Genomic DNA, 22,139 nt, shown 5'->3' with positions numbered 1-22,139 from the left:
CCGCCTTCTGGAAGCCCGTTCCTGGGAGGAGGCTGACACCACACTTTGTGCTGCCGCCGTCTCCCATGCCCCGCCTGCGAGAGCCTATCTGTCACCTCCCCGAGGACCGCTAGCAAGCAAGGCCAGAACTATGACAACGAGGGGAGGGTGCCAAGTCGGAGAGAGCGGGCTAGCTCTCCAACCCAGACAGGCCAGTGAAAAACAGCCACGCGGGTAGTCCTGTTTATTAGCTTTACTGGAATAAATAGAAGCACGCCCATCAGCACTGCCCAGTGGTTTACAGAGCCCGTCAGACATCGGTATCTGGGATGCAGATCTTCTATTTCCAACCAAATTTTTCTTTTTAAAATGAAAACTCACTTTCAAAGGCAAGATATCACAGCAGGAGAAAATCCTCTCCAAAGAAAAGGCTTAATTGTTTACAGTGATCAAATCTATGAGCTATTTGCCTGCCCATGGCCGGGGCCCCATGAGAGGTCCCCCTGAGGCTACACATCTGGAGAAGACAGTGGTTCTAAGAGGAGGGATTCCTAAGCACCAGCATACGGCGTGAAGCAGAGTGGCCAGCCTTGGCCATCTCCACGGAGAAAGGGAGCTTTGTGGCAGATGTGCCGTCATCAGTTACGACAGGCGACAAGACAGACAAGCCGGTTGCTATGAGACGCAGGGTGACCTTTTCCCCTTGGGCCACCATCTTTCTCTGTGGGATGCGGGGAAGGTGGAGGCAGGGGCAGGAAGTGGGAGGAAATGACAGTTCCGCTTCCGAGGCCTGACTCTACCCTTCCCTCAGGCAGGCCGCGGCCTCCACGCCGCTAGCGGAAGGTCACCGGTGGCAGCTCACTGCCAAGACACAAAGATGCTCAAGCGACAGGAAGCGCGCCGTGGGGTCCCCAAAGACCACTTCCCTGTCACACACTCATGCGTCCCGGCTGCCGGCGTCAGAGTCCGCCGGAGGGTCTCGGGCCAAAGGACGTCTGTGCGTCAAAAGGATGGCTGGCCAGGTAGTCTCGGTACTCCCCGTCGATCAGTTTGGCCGCGTTACTCCTGGCGAACCAGCAGTCCACCTGCTCCTCCCCGTTGTAGATTTTCCGCTGTTTCCAGACCACCGGGACCTGGTGTCCTCTCACCTTCAGGACGGTCTCCGCCGGCTCGCCTGCCTTCGGGGCCGGAGGGCCGGAGGGCTCCGCGGTGAGCCTGGCGTCCCGGCTCAGGAACTGACCTGGGGGGACACAAGAGACCATCGGGTCTGAGCCAAGAGCGGGGCAGCCCTGCGGCGAAATAGCTCGTGCCAATGTCGGGCCCTGGTGAGCAGCCAGTGCACGGGGCTACCTACGGGCGGGGGACAGATGCGCCCAGAGGCTGGTGCACCTGACTGCCCTCACAGGCCGCGCTCTCCCAGCAGACTCACACCTCTCTGCCTGTTTGCGGGGTGCGGACGGGGGAGTCCTAGGTTGGGCTCGCCGCGGCCTCCCCTTCTGGAAGCTGGCTGCTAACACTGGAAAGCTGCCTACCGACTCATCTAGACAAGTGACCACCATCTCCGCGTGAGCTGGGAGAGAGCACGGGCCGGACAGGGAAGGAGGCTGGGTCTTCCCTCTCCTCCAGGCCACAGCCCCGCTCCCAGACTGAGTCTTCGGTGGGTGTGGAAAGCCCAGTTCGGCCGTTCCTGATCCGCACCCCCAGAATTCTGTGGGTCAAGCGAGGGCACGGCTAAGGCTGCAGGAATCCTGGCCCACGTCTGGGCGAGGCGGCTCCTGCTTGGCAGTCAAGTGGGACAGAAACACGTCGAGCTCGAGTGCCAGGAAATGCTGCTTTCTAAACTGGGCCCTGGCGGCAGCTCACCCTTTACTTTTGGGCAAGAGGCCCACATGGGCCTGCACGTCGAAAACAGCCAGAGAGGCCGCCGGCCTGCTGCTCAGGGCCGGGTGGGGGACGCGCGCCCGGGGCTGGGCTGGGGACTGCCCTTGCCGGTATCTCCTTCCCCAGAGTCAGGAGCCAGACCTCAAGAGGGTGACCCCCGAAGTCTTTGCTCACTTTTCCAGAAGGCCGGTGAGAATTAGCGGATGCAGCCCCTTCCCATTCTAGAAAGTCACCAGGGAGCGAGGCCTGGCATCTCATGACTGCACTGCTCAGGCGAGCTAACCGTGCTGGCAACAGCAGCCTCACGCTGGGAAGCTGGCTTCTGGGCTCTGCGCCAGCGTGAGAGCAGCTGCCTACCTAACAGTCCGTGGCAGTTGCCGGAGAGGCCTTTGCTGTTGGCGATGTAGAAACCCAGGTGGTTTCGCTGGTAGGGCGCCGGCTTTTTGTACAGGTGAATGAGGATGACGAAGGCGATGCTGCCCTGGATGGTGACGGTGACGTTGGCGTTCGCGGACACAGACACCTCCAGCCCCCGACTCCCCGCCACCGCGCTCTGGTTGCAGGGGAGGACCAGCCTCTCCCCACCGTCCAAGATGACTCTGCTGGGTGTGATCTCCAGGTAAGACCTCTCGGGCTTGTTGACGAGGATGGTGATGGTGCGGAAGTAGGTGCGCTGCTTCTTGTGGCCGCTTGGGGGCGCCGGGGCCCCAATCAGCTCTCCGTTCACCGTCACACCTGGAAGGCAGCGGGACGAAGGCAGTGGTTAGGGCACCGTCCGACCCGCGGGAAGGGGCCACTTGGTCCTGTTGGATGAGTGAAAGCATGCATGCGTGAAGGTGTGAGAGACGCCGTCCCCTTGTTATCAATACGCTGGACCCAAGGAAGCAAGGGGTAGGCTTGTCCTCCCCGGGGCAAGGGGAAGGGGCCGGGAGGAGAGATCGCAGCCTGAACAGGAGCCAAGTACGGAACCCTCAGGGCTCCAGGATTCCCCGGCTCTTTCCCAACCCGGATGCCATCCTGATCACAAAGACGCCAGGAACAGCCCCTAGGAAAGTGGGCGCCTCTGGTGGGGGGGAGGGGGTACAGTCAGGCCCCCATCTCCCTGCTGAGCCTAAGTTAGGACAAGTTGAGATTTAGGTCAAAAGCTAGGAGGAAGCCTTGCAAGAGAACAAGGTTGAACACCAGCCCTGGGACCACACCTTCCATAACTGCGTCACGCGTCACCTGGCCTTCAAGAAAGGCATCCTCCTGGAACCGAGAACAGCCACACGGCCATCGCTCGGGCACTGCTACCTGCGTGTGGCTTGAGGGCTGTGCATATACTGACCCCTTTCAGCCAGCCCCTCCCCAGACTGCAGGGGTCAGAGCCCTGTTCACCTCCGAGTTCCGTGCACACAGAGCTGGGGGCTTCACGTCTGCCCTGCAGAGGAACCACGGGGGCTGGTTTTAGGGCTCCAGCTGTCCCACCGTTTTGGTTTTGGAATGGAGAGATGTGGTAACAATAAAAGATCCTGAATCTCTACAGCCCCTGTGCATTTACAAACGACTTTGCATCTGTTACGGAATTTGGCCTTTGCAGTAGCCTGGTGAGACTGGCAGAGCAAATGCCACGGCCTCCGGGTTACAAGGCTCAAGTCCGAGCAGGGCTTCCAGTGTTTGTCTTCCTGACTCCAAGCCCCACAGGCGACTTCCTTTAATGAAGCACTCACAGTCCTCAGTGAGTGTCTGTGATGTACCCCCTTATCTATCTTCGTGGCCGTCCGTCTCAAGAACAGAGGGGGGCAGTCTTACCTACATTACACTTGCCCAGAGGTCACAGAACATACCAGAGCCCGCGTGATCAGAGACGAGCCTCAGGATGTCCCCCGGCTGCCCATCGATGTTGAAGCAGACGGTGAGCTTGCTCAGGGGGAAATCCACGACGAAATGGGGGTCTCCATCCACTGCCAGACCAGCAGGCAAAACCAGGAGAGAGCGAGAGAGACCAGACATTTATGAGGCGCCTTCTGTGTGTACACACTCCCTTCTCCTGGCTCATGCACTGTTTATTTCACCCGTCACTGATCCTCGACGTCCAAGTGGGGAAGGTACCCCGGGCTGAAGCGACACACCAGCGTTACATGGTGTGCGAGGTGCGTCCGTGAACTCGGGTCCCTACACCCAGACACGATCCTGTCACCACACTTCAGCCACCGAAAATCATTTCCTGCCTCCTCCGGCCACCCCAGGCAGGAGCTGCGGATGGGAACCCTCCCTCTCCTGTCACCGGAGCGCCACGGGGTCAGTCCCTGTGTGACAGTGGCCACCAGCAAACCCGACTGAGGGCGGTGACCATGAGGGGTTCAGAGACACTGGGGGTTAGGGAGGATGGTCGGCGATGGCCGCGGAAGTCCTGCCTCTCGGGCGCTTGGACCTCAACGCTCTCAGAGTTTTGCCCACAGAGGAGACCAAAGCCCGTGGCCCGTCTCTGGTGCTTGTGCGTTCCCCTCATTTTCACCTCTAGTCAGCACGAACAGCCTTGCCTCCTACTGCACGACAAATAATTCCCGAACGTTTACACCAACTCTCTCCCCTCACAAGACTAGAGAGTTAGCTTCTTCCTGATTTTTATGCCAAACACAGCATGTTTCTGAATGCCTTTCCGTGTTCCGTGCACACACATGTACACAAGCCTGGATAGGGTCAGTCTTTTCAAGTCACAAGCAAATTAATGGCCTCAGTGCAACTGCTAAAACAACAAAACCCCTTCCTGTTCCTAGCATGACTCAGATAGGCCCAGGAAAGAAGCTGGCTGATCTCTCCGGGACGCGCCTCCAGCACCCCATGATAGACAAATACAAGATACTGGTCTTTTGCAGATGAGGGAAGAAAGCAAAAAAAGACACCCCTAGGAGACCAAAGTCCTGGTCCATGTTTTTGGTACCCTGTAGGTATGGCTGTGACCACGTGACAGTTCTTTGAGAGTTTCTTGTGCTCACACCACATCACTTCTACTCAAATCATCCACATCCTGTCACCAGGAAGGATGCTGCTTGTTTCAAAAAGGGGAGGAGGTGTCTGGAGCTCATTACTCCACGCAGCATCCAAGAGGGAAGTTTCCTCGAATTCCACAAAGCATGTGCGTGTTCAAAAGAGTTGGGCTTGTCCCGTCAGGGACCGCGTGCGTCCTTCTCTGCCTGGCTATCTCCAGAACGCTCCCGGCACGTCGAGCACATCAGCCGCTGGGCAGTAAGACACTGAGGAAGGAAGGCGTGTACATTTCAAGACTAAAACCCCACCTTCGTGTTGCTGTTCCATCCGGATGCTTATTATATCCCAGGAAGCTGGCCAAAGGGAATTTTATGGTATTCCTATTGATCTTTCCCTTCTAAAGCCGAAGCTCAACATAATAATAATCATCCTAATAATCATAATAATAAACTGCACATCGCAGATACTTGAACCACCGTGAGCCGAAGCACGTATACCTCACGTCTCTGAAAAAAGTAACTTCTAAATTCAGTCATGATGCAAATGGGCCTCTGCTGCCCGTCTGTCCTGCTGTCAGCCCTGCCAGGCTCCTTGGGGAGGCAGCCACAGTGTTTACGGTTTCCTGGCCGCCCTGGTTCTCAGAACTGCCTCCTGCCGCTGCCTTTTGCTCAACGACCGTGGGTCCTGTATTTTATTGCCAGTTAAATATTTGTCCGTACAGTAAGAGGCAAGGCTGGGCATTTTAATGCCAGGGAACTCTGGGCCCTCCATCTGGAAAACACCTCAGCCCTCAAGTGACACACAACCACATTTTTTTCTTTACCTGAGGTTTTGGAGACTTTAATTCTTGGGCTGTATGGTTTCTGGAGATCAGGGCCTAGAAAGAGGAGAACCCCACTGTTACCATTAAGGAGGATGAGATGAGAGGCACAGGCACGAGGTTTGGGGCGAGTAAAATGCAGCTTTCAATGCAGTTGTGCTCAGTTAAAAACATCTGTTCAAAGAAGGAGCTTGGCCACACAACACACAAGTGAAGGGGAACCATGAGAAGACTTGGTTATTTTACTCTTCTATAAATCAGATTGTATTCTTCCGGTCTAGGGTTTCTGCTTGTACAGGAAGGGAAGACGCTGTCATACGTAATGAACAGTTATGGAATCTAGGCTCGGGGTAGAGTTGTTTCGTGAGTACAGAGTCTCATATTTGCAAGACGAAAAAAGTTCTGAAAGATCCTGTGAATATACTTCATAATACTGAGCTGTACACTCAAAAATGATTAAGATGGTAAACTTTGTTATTTTTCACAGTTTAAAACATACAAAAATATTTTTTAAAAGACAGGTATAGTCCAGATACAGTTATAATCTGAACCTAAATGTCTAGTTCTACATCCTTCATGGCAGAGGGATCTAACATTTCCAAGACACTAGCTTTGTACTAGAGACTCTAACACACCGAACCCTTGTAATGGCCCTTCAGAGAAATCATTCGTATCCACGTTTTATAGACCAGGAAACAGAAGCCCAGAGACATTCAGACACCTGCCCCGAGCCACGCAGCAGAAACAGCTACGCTTACATCCTACCCTTACGCTCGTTCTACCACACCCAGGGGCTGCGCAGAGCTTAGAGTGGGAGGTGTAGGCTCTGGGTCCCTGTCCGTTCCCTTTCTTTAGGAGATATGACCTTGGCAGGAATTTAATAAAAATGTCAAAATGTAAAAACCACACTGTTTGCCACAAGCGGTTATTACTGAGGTTGTAAGGCTCTGCTTGGGCGGACGCCTTGCGCTCTCCTTTCCTCGCTTGTGGTACTGATTTCCTCCCGACAAAACAGCACGAGACTGGAAAGGATGGTTTCTGCTTAGATTCTGCGTGATGAGCACGAAAAGGATGAAGTCTGTCGAGAATCCGCCACTTGGGTGTTCACATACGTGGTCAGGACAAGACAAACCCAGAGTCGGAGGGGAAGACCTTCTCCCCTTCCTGGAGGCAGGGGCGTGAGCGAAGGAGGCAGGACCCCCTTGGAGGCTGTGTGTTTGCCGGGGACGCGGCTTATCTCTAGATGCCCCCCGCACCCCACTTCCCCACCCCCACACAACCATCCCCGCCCCCCCAGCTTTGGGAACCTGCACACCCGGCTGGTAGAAGGCAGAGCTCTGAGGGACTCACTGAGGCCGGAGGACACTGAAACGTTGGGCTTTGTTCTTGCCCGGAGCCTCCAGTACTGCCCGCCATGGGGTAGGCCCCTGACCCTGACGGTTGACCCATAAACGGACTTTCCCCAGGACATTTCTGGGAGGAATGCCCCACTTCCGACTTTCTTCAGAGCTCTGACCCTTGCAGCCCCACAAACACAGCAGTGTCGCCCTCCCTCAGGGGACACTGGCTGGGGCTGGCGGGGGGACACCCACCCCTGCTCACCTGGCTGCGGGGGGGCGCCCCGCAGGCTCTGCATCACGGTCTCGGGGCCCACGACGGCCTCCGGCGTCTCGGCAGGCACCGCTGACCTCCGCAAGTTCAAGGCGGTGAGCGGGGTGAGGAAGCGGTAGGCCAGGGCCAGGGCCTGCGCCTGCTGCCTCAGGCGCTCCTTCTCCTGCGCGTCGCGGCTGTGGCGCCAGGAGCTCAGCAGCTCCTTCACCGTCAGGTAGCTCCAGAGCCGCTCCACGGGGTTGGGGTCCCCCGCGCCGCCCCCCACCCTCTGGGGCTCCACGGGCACGTCTGTCTTCAGGATGACGAACTTCTTGCTGTTGCTGGCCGTGACCTCCACGTGCAGCTGACCCGCCTTGCTGTCGGCCAGCTTCCCCGCGATGACGATCTCTGAGCCGTTGAAGTAGTTGGGGAACAGGGTCCTGGTGGCCTGCTCCACCATGGCCGGCGGATAATCCACGCGGATATCGGAGAGGAGAGGCGTCCTGATCTCATCGTAGAACCTGTGGCGGAAGGACAGAGGGACCGAGTCAGGGCCCGGGGTGGCCGCAGCAGGACGGGTCCTATCTGCCAGGGACCAAGGTCTTAGAAGCCCCTCACGTCAACACTGCCCAGCAGAACACTTCACGGCACAGTAGTGGCTTGAACACCCCTGGTGACAGAGAACTCACTACCACACAGGCTTTCCTCCTCCTTTCAGCGGCTGGGGAGCCCCCGGGAGTAGCTCACACCCCCCTTCCTCCAGTTTCCACGCACTGAAGTCTTCTGCTTCCGGAGCAACACTGTGTGAGGAGCCTAATCTACCCTCAATGTTCAGATCCTTGAAAAACACCGGCATTTAAACGTCTTGGACACTACTGTGTGCTCCTGAAATCTGTGTGCCGCCCAGCCAACCCCCGCCCACTCCGCCTCCTGAACTGTTCTTCATACGACACGGACTCAAGCATCCCCAGCTGAGCGGCCTCTCGGTAACTTTCCTTATGTACATAACCACATTTCTCAAAGGGCCTTGTAAAACACGTTCCTTTGAACCAAACATATGTTCCAGGTGCGCTTAAGACCATTACCCTTGAGGAATCTCATCTTGACACTGAGGTTAGGCTTGTGTGTAACGCCTCATTTGCTCACTTTAGCTTTTCTCCTGGTTGTTCCAAGGTTGCTTTCTGCTGAGTAAGAGGACCAGCAAAATCCCTTTCCAAAGACCTAGACAGCATAGGCTGTGGAAACCAGCTTAGCCCCTTCCTGGCTGTGTGTCTTGGGGTGTGTAGCGTAGCCTCTCTGAACTTCGGGCTCCTCCTCTCTAAAGTTGGAATGTTGAAGCAACTGCTCCTTCTTCCCATCTTTCCTGAGTTCTCCCCACCAGCTGTCAACTACATCTCTTAGCCTCTACTCGGGCCAAATAGGACCACATTCTCACCGACGGAGTGTGAGTAGAAGTGAGACGGACAACTTCTGCAATGCTTGCTTGAAAAAAAAAAAAATGGCTTCTTAATCTGGTTTTTCTTTCCCCCTCTTTGGGGCTAGAATTTACAAATGATAGGGACCTAATTTCAACCCTGCAGCTAAAGACGACACCTGAGGGGGTAAGAGCCACCAAAGGGAAGGAACAGGAGTCTCTGAGCGACTTCCTGGAGCAGAATCCAGTGTGTCCAGATAATACGGGAGAGGGTCATCTGGTGGCAACTTTGCTTGGATGCTACTACCCCACTCGCAGGCTGTGGGGCTTGCCGGAGACAACAGATGTAGGAAAGCCTGGTGCATCGTGAGTTCTCGCTAGCTGTTGAGTATCGATGATAGTTTTGGAAATACAGCAGGGCAGCTGGTATGTTTCACAGTCATTGCTTCTGTTTTTGAGAGCATTCCTAAATCTTAATATATAATGCACTACGTTCTCCCTCTTTATATATAGTTTTGAGTAATTTTGAAAATGTGGGAAGCAAATCTTTTTATTTAGATCTCTGACCATGGGGCACCTGGGTGGCTCAGTCAGCTAAGCATCTGCCTTTAGCTCAGGTCATGATCCCAGGGTCCTGGGATGGAGTCCCACATCGGGCTCCCTGCTCAGTGGGGAGTCTGCTTTTCCCTCTCCCTTTCCCCGTGTTCATGCTGTTCCTCTCTCTTTCAAATAAATAAATAAAATCTTAAAAAAAAAAAAAAGAAAAGAAGAAGAAAAAGAAATCTTTGACCAAAACGCTGCGGGAGGGGGAGAATGGGGACGAGCCCCGAACCAAGGACCCACCTTTACTGCCCACTTCGGAGACCTCCAATTAGGTTTAGCATTAATGAATATTCCTTGAGTATGGCTACCGGACAGCTGCGAATCTACCCAAACCTCACTTTTCCTTTTAAATATCTACTGTATCTGCTGTAAAGAAGACCCAAGCTCATCACGTGGATCGGAGTGTCAGCACGTGCTCGAGTCAGCGGCGAGGTCACACTTGTTTTTGGCAAATGACAGTTGCGGGAAGGCTCCAAATGGAGACAGAAAACCCAAGAACTAGTTTCTTCTCCACCTCAAAACAGTAAGAGAATCAGTGGCCAGTGTTACCCAGTACACAAAATGGAGACAGCGCCTCTCTTCCTACGTACGCCTCGGGGGGGAATGAGAGCAAACACCAGACAACAAGCCAGTAAATTCACTAGAACTGTCAAGAAGACAGTTACGACCATAGGAGCCAGCGGACCCCCCAACATGCAGCAGCCGTCCTGCCAATACTTCACACTGGTTTTCTCATTCAGTTCCGTGGACTGACCACAATCCTCGCTTTACAGATGACGATACCGAGCAAGACTGGCTTCCACTTTGCCTAAAGTCACAAAGCAGGACCCAGAATCTGAACCCGATGGACCTGGGTTAAGCATCCCTTAGGACATCTCCCAGTGCAGTGAGCTATGACCCCACAACCCTCCCCCCCCTCCTGAGAGCCCGAGTCCCCCTGCGTGGAGAAGACGGACGTACAGACCCGATGAGCTGTGAGCCTGCGTCGTCCTCCTCAAGGACACGCCGCGTGAGGCCACAGTTCTCCAGCGACAGTTTCTCCAGCAGCATGAAGTCCACGTCGTTCCCGATGCCGATGGTGAAGATGCACACTTGGCCTCGGGCCGCCTCCTTGGTGTTGTTGAGAATCTTGAGAGTGTGGGTCTCCCCGACGGTGGGTTTCCCATCGGTCAGGAAGACGATGAGGGACACGCTGCGGTCTTCGATGTCGTTGTGGGCCACATAGTCGTTGAGCAGCCTGATGCCCCTCTGCAGGGCCCCATTGATGTCTGTGCCTGGGGGACACCACAAGGCGCCCGCTCAAGCCCGTGTGCCCATGTTCTTCACCTGGGCGCATGGCCTTGGCCGTGGGTCACCCGCCACCATTGGAGCAGGAGAACGTGAGTGGGGAAAGAAGTCACCTGCACCTATGGGGTGACACCAGCCTAGCAGACACTTCCAAGGGGTTACTAAATGAATGAGAATGGCCCGGAATTATCCCAGGGTATGCGCCTTCTCCTCAACGAACCCCTTCACTTAGACATCTTCGATGCCTTTGCAATGGTGGTTCCTACACCTTTTCTGGGAAAAGCTTTGCAAAGGGCAGGAAGGTACAGGTACAGGAATCTGGAGGGAGTGCAAGTCCCAGAGGGAAAGAAAAGGCACTCACTTTAGGTCCATGCTTACTTTTAGTAAGTTTATAAAGCTGTAGACCCATCACCACGATCCATCTCCCTGTCCGGAGTGATTTTTAACCAGCCGCAAAATGTACTGTGGCTGAGTGAACCAGGTAATTTCTCCCCATTGTTTCACACTCTCCAGAATTTCTGGCTAAAAACATAAAAATACATGGCTAGGTCTGTGCGAACACACTGGTAATTCTGAGATGCACACTGAGTTTGAACGTCAGGAAAAGTTACAGCTAAAACAGTATTTAATGTTTCTTTGGGCTCATTAACTCGCCTTTCTGAATGTCCAGCCTAGCTGCACATGACCTCTGGAGGTGTGAACCTGGACAAAAAGGCAGGTCTTTATTTTCCCTTTAAATGAGAACTTGGCAGTGGTGCCAAATATTTATTCTACTTTAAGGCCAGGGAAAGCCCAGGGGAAGGGACCAACTTAGCTTTCTTAGTTCCAGACACCGAGGCACGGCAGAGTGTGGGTCACACCTATGCAATGCCAGGATGTGTCCCCAGCTCTTAAGAACAGGAAAGTGCCCTCCACAGGGAGACGCCCCACAGAGCCGCCAGGCCACCGTGCAGAGAGTTCCTCCCCACCCTCAGGGAACAGAGGACCCCAATGCACCAGCAAGAGGGACTGCTTGGGTGAAGATGGCCACGTCTCACTCTGAAAGAGGACTGCCCGTGTGCCGGCTACTGTTTTAAGCACTTCAGGTATTTTAACTGATTTTATCCTCGTCACAGTCCCATTACTGTCTGCAACTGAGTTGCGTAAACTTGGGCACAGACACAGCCAATGGCTCGTAGATGGTGGGGCTGGCTTCAGACCCAGACAGTCTGGCTTCAGAACCTATGCGACAACCCTACCGTTCCGCTTCTCTGAGAGGAATGAACAGACTGACTTTCTGTTCACCTGGAGAGCTTGAGGTGCTGAAATGCGGAGATGAAAATAAAGGAAACTAATAAGGTTTCTAAGGGGTGGATTCCAAAATGACATAATGCACCTCAGCTGTTCCCTAAAGCTTTATCCCCATGCCCTCTGCCAACACACACACACACACACACTCACACACAGGCACACACCCCGTTACTAACAGTGAGGAACGCTGCTGAAATGCATTCAGTACAACAAATACTCGTTGAGCACGAGCTACACACATCAGGACCTGCGCTGGGAACCACGGGCCATACAAAGATGAAGAGTTTCCTCCCTCAAGGACCTGTCTTACCCCTACTTCCTCCCGTATTATTACATCCAATCTTCCATCTCTTTCATCACCCAGTAAATCGGTTCCTAGACCACACTGCTGTGGAGACCGGTAGGAAATGCCACGGCAGTCAGAGTTCCATCCAAGCACGATCAAGTTCTAAATGAAGTTCATTTGGGAAATCAGAGCTTCATCGTGGAGAGAAAACAATACACAGACGAAAGATGAAAAATGCAGGAAGAAAACTGAACTGGATTTTTCTAGGTTCCCCAATAACTAAATTAGAATTGACTGAGACAGCAGCCCCAGGAGACGGCGTCTCTGTAAAAGGCCTTGCAGAAAGGGTGCTTCCATACGCGCTCCAGTGCTGACACGGGGCCGCTGTACTGGAGGCGGAGAGAGCAGCGACAGGGATCCCCACGTCGGGTGCAGAAGCACGGCTGGGTAACACCCCGTTCTGGTTCTCTCCTCTCCCCACATCCTGGAACAACTGATGTGCCCCACACTCTTCCCCGGGCAACATACCCAACCCACGTGTGCCAAGACTCAGAGCCCAGGACTCTCCCTGTGTGCTGCATCTCCCTGGCCACCTGGGACGTGTGCTCTGCTCACTGGCACAGCCCTGCCGAGAGGCGAACAGCTCAGCAGCCCTGTCCCACACGCTGCCTCCCAAAGGTGCCAGCGCCCGAGCTCCCGAAACATCGAAACATCTCTTTGGCTTTGGTTCCTCACCCAAGAGCAGTTTCCAAAAACTGCTTCATTGTTTGGATCCATGAGATAAACCAGGAAAGTCTCCAAAACCTATCAGGTATTTTCCCCCTAACTTAACCCAACCATCATCAGTTCAGGGCCTGGAAGATGAGAATTTCCAGACTTGGTGCTCAGAGAAACTCAAGCTTCTGGGAAAGCTCTCACCCTTATCTGCTTTCCTGTGATCAGCTTCAGCTTTCAAATCCTCGTCTCCTGGCAGAAAATTGGCTACTCGCTTACTACCACGTCAAAGGCAACAAGAAAACAAGGTCTCGTATTTACCTCCGGTGGGCGACATGTGGTGAATGTAGACTTTGCCGTCTCTCACGTTGTCGGGAGTCACCGACACCAAATGGTCCTTCCACACTTTGATGCGGTTGGAAAATCCGATGATACTGAAGTGATCCTGGGGTCGCAGGTCGTGGAGAATCGTGAACAGGGCATCCTTGGTCTAAAACAACACAGGAGTAAAAGGGGTCACAGCTGATCACCTCCATCCTCGCGTCCCCTGGCCTGGAAACTGTCACCGGGAGAGAAACAGACTTCCTGCTGAGCAGGAGCCTGATGCGGGGCTCGATCCCATGGTCCTGGGATCAAAATCACGCTCGCTGACTGAGCCCTCCAGGTGCCCCAGGAATGGACATTTAACATCTGAGCTGTCACAGGCCACTACAAGTCGTGCTGTCTCAGGCCTCTGCCATCACAGCATCAATGGAAGGTTCTTCAACTCTGCCTGACACCCATGTGTCACCTGACAAGCTCCCGGTCACTCTTCAAAACCCAGCTGATGTGCCCCAGCCTCCATGTGAAGCATGTCCTAACCCCTCCCAAGACAGCTGATTTTCTCCCTTCTGGGCTGGCACGGCCCTCACAATACTCGTGTTATAAAGTGCATCATGACCCAGTCGTGATTATTTGCTGTTTATCTTTGTCCCTGGCTGTACTGTGCGCTCTGGGTCGGCGGCAACCAAGCATCCTCATATGACCCCGTGCGCGCGAGAGCTCCTGACACGCGGGGCGGGGGCGTGGACACTCGGCGAACGATCCGTGTACCTGCTTTACGAATGGTACGACTAAAGGCAGAAATACTAAGCAGGCTAAGAATTTAAAAGAGAATGAAAACACGGGCGGGGGGTTGCTGCAGCCGCAGGGAAAGACCTCACAGGGAAGCAGGAATAGGCGGGTAAAAGGAACCGGATTGCGTGAAAGACTAGGAAGGAAGTTCTGGAAAGCAGCGAAGGCAAGTGTGTTGAGTGAGTAAAAGAGAGAGAGAGAGAGACGGAGGGAAGCAGAGGGTGGTGACAGGTGTGTGGAATGCCAAATACTTCCTGAACACCGAGGAAGTCGGAGAGACCCCTGCCCGCGTCCTGGAGAACCCCGGGAAGACAATACTGAGAAGCCGCGAAGGAAGCACAGAAGTGACCGCTAGGCCGCGTCCGTGTGAAAATCAGATAATTTCAGCAAACAGACGCGGGCAGAGCGCGCCGAGGCGGACACGCTGTCAGCCAGGAAGCCGGCGGGACTTCCACGCTGCACCCTTCCTTCCACGCGCAGGCGACACAAGTCAGGCCCCGCTCCCAGCCCCACAGCCTAGACCTCTGGGAGGCCTGCAGGGCCGCAGGGGCGAGGGGACAGGACAACAGGGAGCTGTCCCCGAGACAGCACCGCTGGGAGCCCAGGTCTGAGGCAGGCGCCTGGAAAGGCTCACGTGGCTCGGAGCACTAAGCTGGCAGCGACCACCGGCCGAGGGCTCGGGCAGGGGAAGCCTGGGGTTTGTTCAGCTGCTGGCATCCTTCGGGATCCTTAAATAGTGTGCTGAGGACCCGGAGAGAGGCCGCCTACTCCTCTGTGGCTATTTTCCTCGCATTGTGCTGGATATTCTGCTTAAGGAAGAGTCTGTTCCCGCTTCTCCACCCCCCTCCCCTCAGCTCAGCAACTACAGGCTCCTTGTGACCTTGTAAGGCCACAGCTGCCGCGTAGCCTCATATGCACCGAGGGACGGCAGGCCAGCGGGCTTGCGAGGCTCCGTTTCCAGTTGCATCGGGACCTTTCGGACAGCCTCCCAGCCCTCATCCCCAGGGGCCTGGGGAGAAGCTGCCGCAGTGGCCTGCAGCCAGTGCCCTCGATGAACGGCCTGCGGGCTCCTACTCTCTCCTTAGATGGGCCGGCAGCCCTGGGTGCTTCGCATTCTTGGAAGGCGTAAAAGGCCAGCAGAAAGGGAGTGTCCAGACAGGAGAGTGAATGCCAGGGGACCTCAGCTGGTGTTTCTGCACACTATGTTGACACGCTGAAGATGAACCTCAACCTGCCAGACTTTCCAAGAGTCCAATCCAGAAAACAGGGTAAGCGCCTTCCAGAAAGATCAGAGGAAGCTCAGAGAGGCAGAGAATGTGCAGCCCAAGCCTGTCTGAAGGCCTGAACGACCCTGGAGGCAAAGAGGCGGCCCAGGAGAGGGGTCGGTCCAAACCCTAAAGGGCCTAAAGGATGACAACGGAGAAAGCCTGTGGAAGCTTCCAGTGCAAGCGCACGGACATACAAGGATAGTTCCCAGTTATTCCCCAGGCCCTCTCCAATGAGCGTCACCTAAAGGGAAAGACCTGGATGTCCCAGCAAGCAATGTTCCTTCGCTTTCTTTCCCACCCCCAAAGCTCCACTCACTGCCCTTGCACACTAGGAAGGACCTGCCTGCTTGAGACAGGTAACTCCAAGACACACCCCCTGGGGTGAGGTCGCCCTGAAATTTACTTGTTACCAGGTGACCACCGGACACGTGCAAATGTCCTCCCTGGAGACCTTTTAAAACTGGCATCCGTGGCGGAGGAGGAGCGTTCTTAGAGACTGGCCAGCCCCAGAGCCACCCATCTCCTCTGCGGGTGGCGAGCAGTCCCTGGAGGCGCCGCTCCACAGACACGGCCACCCACACGCTTCCTGGTGATCAGAGAGCATAATCCGCAGATCCCAGCCTGCTTAGGGACAGGAACCTTCCAGATGGTGTGTGGACGGAAGATGAAAGGTACACAGATACAACTGACACCACAAAAGGACGTACTCCTTACAGTTCAGGTCGTGAGGAAGCCCTTGGCCTGCCCGGTGATTAAAGATGCCTTTTAGTCCTACCTATCTAGAACAGCCAAGAAAGGGGCCTGTTCCCTCTTGAAACTATTTTATGGGTACAAATTCTCATGTGTACTCTCCTTAGGTTAGAAGGAGGAAGCATGTCCTTTGAAAACAATGCCTTAGAAGTTCATTCCAGCTCTGCCGTGGGGTTGTTGCTAAGTAAGTCTTTTCGTCTCTGTCCTTCAGGTACAGATTATGCATTCATTCAGTGTGGTTGGCTACGGTCCCCATGCTGTAGCGGATCTTCACGATAGAGACATATATGGTGTCCTCTGATGTGTCCGTTGAAAGGGCAGAGCGGGGTCCCTGCAGCTAACGCATGACGCCCCCTTGGCAGTGCCACACCCAGGGAGGGAGCGTCCAGGAGGCAGATCTGGTCGTGCGCTTTGGGTCCCTGCATTAAACTAGGATAAGGGATAGAAACCTCCTCTCCGCCTTCCCGGCCAAACGGAGCCCTCCTAGCTGCAGGCTTTTGGCACAGCCCTCAAGAGGGTGAGCATTCTGCTTTGCTAACCCAGGTCGTGAACGACCATTCAACACTTCACAAGCAGGGAAGCGTTGTGTAAAAAGACCCTCAGAGTGAAATGTCAGTGGAACCCAAGACAGACCCCGCTGCCTGGCCGCCCTGGGGACCACCTTCATCAGATATCCCGATGACGAAGCTTTTCCCAAACATTTCTGTGTCTGAACGAAACCACACTCACGGGAAATATCTCTGACACAAAAGGCCTTTTGTACCACAAAGTCTGGATTCTTGGGCATCATACCAGGGGAGCCATGACATCATAGATGAAATCCAAGTTCAAGGGTAGTAGATATTAGCCATTCTGTGTTCTCAGCAGAATAGCCGTGCTGTTCTCCTAAGCAGCGCTGTCACTTGCCGCAGTCTAAAATGTTTTCCAAGTGCGTATTTTCCCTTTCATTTCCCCACATGGTCCTTTTGAATGAACCCAACAGAAAAAGTGCCCATGATAAACAGCTTTTTAAAAAATGCCACGAAGAAACTTAAGCCCTTCTCACGTCTGAGCTGGGCCACAAATAAGAATTGTGATCAACAGATACACATCATGAAAACAGCCCTAAGTTTCTGAGAAGCACACCCAGAAATGGACTGTGTCCACTATAAACTCTGCCTATGTGCCAGCCTTCGCCCTTCCCTAGGTGGGTACAGGCAATGGGGGAAGGGGGAAGCATATTTATACTGTCCTCCTGTTAGCCCGCAAGGGGAAGCCCTTGCTGTCTGGGGAGCAATGTGTCCTTGTAGTCATTCTGTACAAAGGGACAGACACAAATAAAAGTCTGTGACTCAGGGGCACCTGTGTGGCTCAGTGGGTTAAGCATCCGACTCTTGGTTTCAGCTAAGGTCATAATCTTGCAGTCATGGGATCGAGCCCCGTGTCAGGCTCCACGCTTTGCAGGGATTCTGCTTGGGAGTCTATACCTCTCCCTCTGTCCCCTACCCTTTTCTCTCTATCTCTCTCTTTTTAAGAGAGAGAGAGAGTGTGTCTGAGACTCCATGAAAGTTGGCAGCATCAGATCCCTGCAACCTTAAGGGGCCTAAGCCCGCAGCAGGAGCCCTGATGTGCCGGCCGTCCCAGCATCTGTCTGCACACCCCACAGGCTTCCACGCATGCTGCTGTCCCAAGTCTCCCTGGAGTCAGGGTCATGGTCAAGACCACAGCTGCCACAGTCACCAGTAGAAGCTGTGGTCCGCAGGTACCAGTTATGCTTCAGGGGCGGGTATTTTAAGGCCATAGTATTTCAAGATCACAGAAAATCCCTAAGAGGCAAGAGAACCTCATATCTACATGCCTATCTACTACAAGTCTTTCCCTGATTCGAATGAACGGTTTCTGAAATCTTCCTGTGACTGACCCTAAATCATCAGATTTTTTTTTTTTTTTAAATCCTAACTTTAGGAGCAAGGCAATACGTTGAGTGAGAAGGACTATTTCTCTATAACATATTCATGCCTAGATCATTGTTACACTTAAAAAAACAAACAAACAACCTAGCTACAGATTGGTTTCAGAGAGCAAACCGGAACATTAAAAAATTATATTACTCCACTGATTACAGGATAAAGACACCTGAGGAGGTTCTGTGAAGTAACAAAGGAAATCAGTGATCACACAATGCCTCTTGTTGCCTCTGCCACACACATTCCCTAAAACCAACCCCATTATATAAGTTACATTAAAAATAAAATTTCCAGGGTGCCTGGGTGGCTCAGTGGGTTAAAGCCTCTGCCTTCAGCTCAGGTCATGATCCCAGGGTCCTGGGATCGAGTCCTGCATCAGGGAGCCTGCTAACCCTCCCCTCTCTCTGTGCCTGCCTCTCTGCCTCCTTGTGATCACTGTCTGTCAAATTAATAAATAAAATCTTTAAAAATGAAATAAAATAAAATAAAATTTCCAAACTATAATATAAGAAAGAAAATATTTTAAAAAGTATCTTGGTCAGATTTGAGGCATCTTGTTGAAAGAAACCAAAACCCTTTTTCTACTGGCCAATGTGTTCTCTACAAAAAGAGTAGAGACTAGGAGGTTTCCATATAAATGAAAAATTCGGACTAGAAGTCATCACATCTTTTAACGCTTTCCAAGTTTAGTAGATGCTAAATAGTAACTTGAAATTTCACCAAGTAAACATACAAAACACTATTTCTTTGGTCTCTACATCTTAATGCTCATACTATTATGAAGGGGATATTGAAATTAAGCAAAACTGTAAGGTTCCTGTATTTAAAACTGTTATGATTTCATGCCGTAATTTCCTTGACTGTTTGAATTCTAATTTCAAAAGCTTTTTCGGCACAGTACTGTGCTAGGCTATCCTATGAATCTGTCCTGATACCTAATTACTTATGTGCTTACGCAATCTCTATAAAAATATACGGTGGTGGTTATTTCATAGAGAAAAGCAACCTCTTAGCCTAAATATAGGTGTTACCTCAGGACTGGATCTGAAAGAGGCTAACTGTTAAATACTAAGTTCTGGCTAAATTCAGCCTTAAGAACAACAACAGCAAAAAGGTCTGACTAGATTCAGATATTAGAACGTCCTTTGCAATATAAACATAACCACATTCACGAGTCTTCATGTTTGAAAATAACATTAATCTCACTTGAGAAGCAAACTCATGTTAATGCTCTGGCTAACGTTAAGATTCATTACCTAATGTTTTGACTTTTTTTTTGACAAATGGATGAAACATTTGCCTAATAATGTCATTTGTGCATTTTTCTAAAAGGCTCTCTGCCAATAACATTAACATCTTTGATTCCTTAGAGATTAAGCACATCCATCTTTTATGCTTTATGTGTAAACAACTCAAGGCTCAAAAAGTTATTTTTTTCACTTCTCTTCTTAAGGAAGGTTGATACTCCTCGGGATTTTCTCTCAGTGTTGATCCCACACTTCTCACCCGGCCAAAGATGCGGCCCTACCTCTTCTATGTGCAGGCTCCCGGCGGCCATCCGCAGGGGTGGCTTCCGGTGCTAACAGGAAGTGAATAAGAGGATGCTGACCATTTTCACCCATGTTCACACATCTCCTTGGTAACTGGTGTTCTTCATCCGTGTTCTGACACACCTACTGACCGACCTGACCAGGTCCTCAGTCCCCTGCCCCTGGTCTAAATTGTTAACTTTATATTGCCCAACAACGTGTTTGGATTCTGAAGCCCTGCCTCTTTCATTCTACAGATTGTGTGTGTGTGTGTGTGTGTGTGTGTGTGTGTGTGTGTGTGTGTGACTGATTCTTTGCCCTTTGACTCATTCAACTTTCCCCTACATGTGAGTTCTCACGATTCCTGTTTCCCTGGTGTGGGTCCACCCTATGCCAGTTGCTATAAATCTCCGAGGATGTGCCTTGACAAACATTAAGAACATGAGAGAAAGATTGGGGAGGCTTAGAGAAAGCGACGCCCAGTACGAAACAGTGGAAGAGCTAATAAGTAAACATGGCATATCTGCACATGTGGACAGTATCCACAAGAAACTATGTAGAGGAAGTGGAGTCATCCACCACCAGGCAGGGAGAGCAAAGACATCCCTGTGTCTCCTTCATTGTCCCATACTCTTAAAGACGCTCTGAGACTGGAAAGTGAAATTCTGGTAGCAGGAGGGAAGAGATTCTAAAACTTCATTCTTGGGGGTTGGTTACTTTTTCTTCTGAATGTTGGTAACACTCAACCCTATTTGTAGAAGGGGACTGATTCTGGAGAGCTAGGTCAGGAGCAGAGAAGGCAGGAGTTTTTCTCTGCTCACCGTTCCGCCGGCGGTGCTGCCCTTCAAAGGAAGCAGCTTTATGCAAGACTCTTAGGCTCAAGGGCCCACGTTCCAGCAATGGCATATTCACTCCTGCTTCATGACTTTTTTCAGGTTTTTCCTCAACCAAGAATTCACTCCCTCCTTTCCTGTCAAGAAAACTGTCCTAGGGGTGCCTGGATGCCTCAGTTGGTTAAGCTTCTGCCTTTGGTTCAGGTCATGATCCTGGGATCAAGCCCTGCATGGGGCTCCCTGCTCAGCAGGAAGTCTGCTTCTCCCTCTCTCCCTCCCCCTCACCCCGACTCATGCTCTCTCTCTCTTTCAAATAAGAAAATAAAAAGAAAAAGAAAAGAAAAGAAAACTGGGTCCCATCTTCAAGGACTAGTTCCTATGTCATCTCTGTCATTAATCTTTTGTTGAGTACCTCAAGCTCTTTATCATCCCTAAAATTCTTTCTACTGTCTATGTGACATGTTGGTTTGATGAACGTGTGATTGTTCCATATTTCTCTTCTCCAGCAAAATTCTAATGTCCTTTTTAAAAAATTTTTTAAAATTTAAATTTAATTTAATTAACATCTGGTGTATCGTTCGTTTCAGAGTGACTCATCACATGCACAGAACACCCAGTGCTCATTCCCTCTCGTGCCCTCCGTAATGTCCAGCACCCCACCTGCTTCCCCTCCAGCAACCCTGAGTTTGTTTCCTATAGCTAGGAGTCTCTTAATGATTTGCCTTCCTGTTTTCTTCTAATTTTTTCTAAGGCCCTTAATTAGACTTCGCTGGTACCCACGTTTTCTCTTGCTTCCATGCTTGGCTCATGCTATCTGTCTCCCTCTGTTTGGCTTTTCTCTCCTTTCCCACCCCACCAACTTGACTAACTTCTAAAGACCTTGAAGTCTCAACTACACCCTGGCTCTGAGAAGTCCATGATCCCCTTCTCCACTCCTACAAAGAACCGATTGGCTCCTGCTCTGTGCCATGACCAGACCATACACACACCTTGACCACAGGAGCGCTCTGCAAACTGTCACATGACTTTCCTTCTCCTCTGGACCCCTCAAGAGAAAAGGTTCTGTCATATTTATCTTTGTATCCCCTATATCTAGTGCCTCTCCCACTGCATATGATCAATATTTGTCTCCTTCCTTGAGAATCTGGAGTCTGGAGCCGAAGCCAAGGTGGGATCAGGAGGCAGAGTTGGGAGTCCCGCAGGAGGGAGGGGGCAGCGTGCTGTGGGGCAGGGCAGCGCTGAAGAATTCCACCCAGGTGCCGGTTCCCCAGCCAGCAGGGGGCAGCCAGTCCCCGATAAGACCCCCATATTTCTTATCTCATTCAGTCCTCGTGAATTGACAGAATTCCTCTCCTTGTTATTTGCAGCAAGTTTCCTCTTGGGCCCTCCCCAGCCCTTGATGGAGAAAGTCTGATGACCTGACCTCCAAGTCTTGAGTACAAAGTTAGGACGCCAGAAAGGAGAAGCCAGGCTTCTAGGACACCAGGACCGTGCTGTCAGATGCTGACTAGGAGGCGGACCCCCTGAGCAGATCATGTGGGAGAACTCAGACCTCTAGTGTGTTCACTTTTTCTTTGTAGGAGAGCCACGCGGTGCCTTCATTCAGGGAACCACAGAACTTCTTAAATGTAGCCTCATCTGGGTAAATCTTCACTGCTCCAACAAAACGTTTCTTAAATGGGGTCCTCCGACTTATAATTAGACCATCGTTGTGGAGGGGAGAATCTTTTTGAAACAAAAAATCCACGTTTTCAGTGGTGACCCGGGGGAAAGAATACTGTGCCCGCTCTCCATCATCTGTTTCCTCATATTCTGAGTCAGAGTCAAAAACACATTTTCCCCATTGCCTTCTGTCCCCTGCCCGAA

The 22,139-nt window shown here is 52.2% G+C and overlaps 1 protein-coding gene across 1 annotated transcript in view; it reads right to left on the bottom strand.

The window, feature by feature from the left end:
- Window positions 1-217: 217 nt before the first annotated feature.
- ITIH5 (inter-alpha-trypsin inhibitor heavy chain 5) overlaps window positions 218-22,139 on the bottom strand; it is a 71,867-nt gene continuing 49,945 nt past the window's right edge. The window contains exons 8-14 of the mRNA XM_082740945.1: window positions 13,156-13,324; window positions 10,222-10,531; window positions 7,253-7,761; window positions 5,654-5,707; window positions 3,687-3,803; window positions 2,218-2,595; window positions 218-1,219 (exon numbers count right to left, since the gene is read on the bottom strand). Of these exons, the coding sequence (XP_082597071.1) occupies window positions 939-1,219; window positions 2,218-2,595; window positions 3,687-3,803; window positions 5,654-5,707; window positions 7,253-7,761; window positions 10,222-10,531; window positions 13,156-13,324 (1,818 nt within the window). The 3' untranslated portion in view covers window positions 218-938. The remainder of the gene's footprint in view (window positions 1,220-2,217; window positions 2,596-3,686; window positions 3,804-5,653; window positions 5,708-7,252; window positions 7,762-10,221; window positions 10,532-13,155; window positions 13,325-22,139) is intronic.

This window comes from Mustela nivalis (genome assembly GCF_964662115.1).
Source record: "Mustela nivalis genome assembly, chromosome: 7".
In the NCBI taxonomy this organism is placed as follows: Eukaryota; Metazoa; Chordata; class Mammalia; order Carnivora; family Mustelidae; genus Mustela; species Mustela nivalis.
Note: the sequence above shows the minus strand (reverse complement) of the source record. Positions and strands in the feature narration are given on the sequence as shown.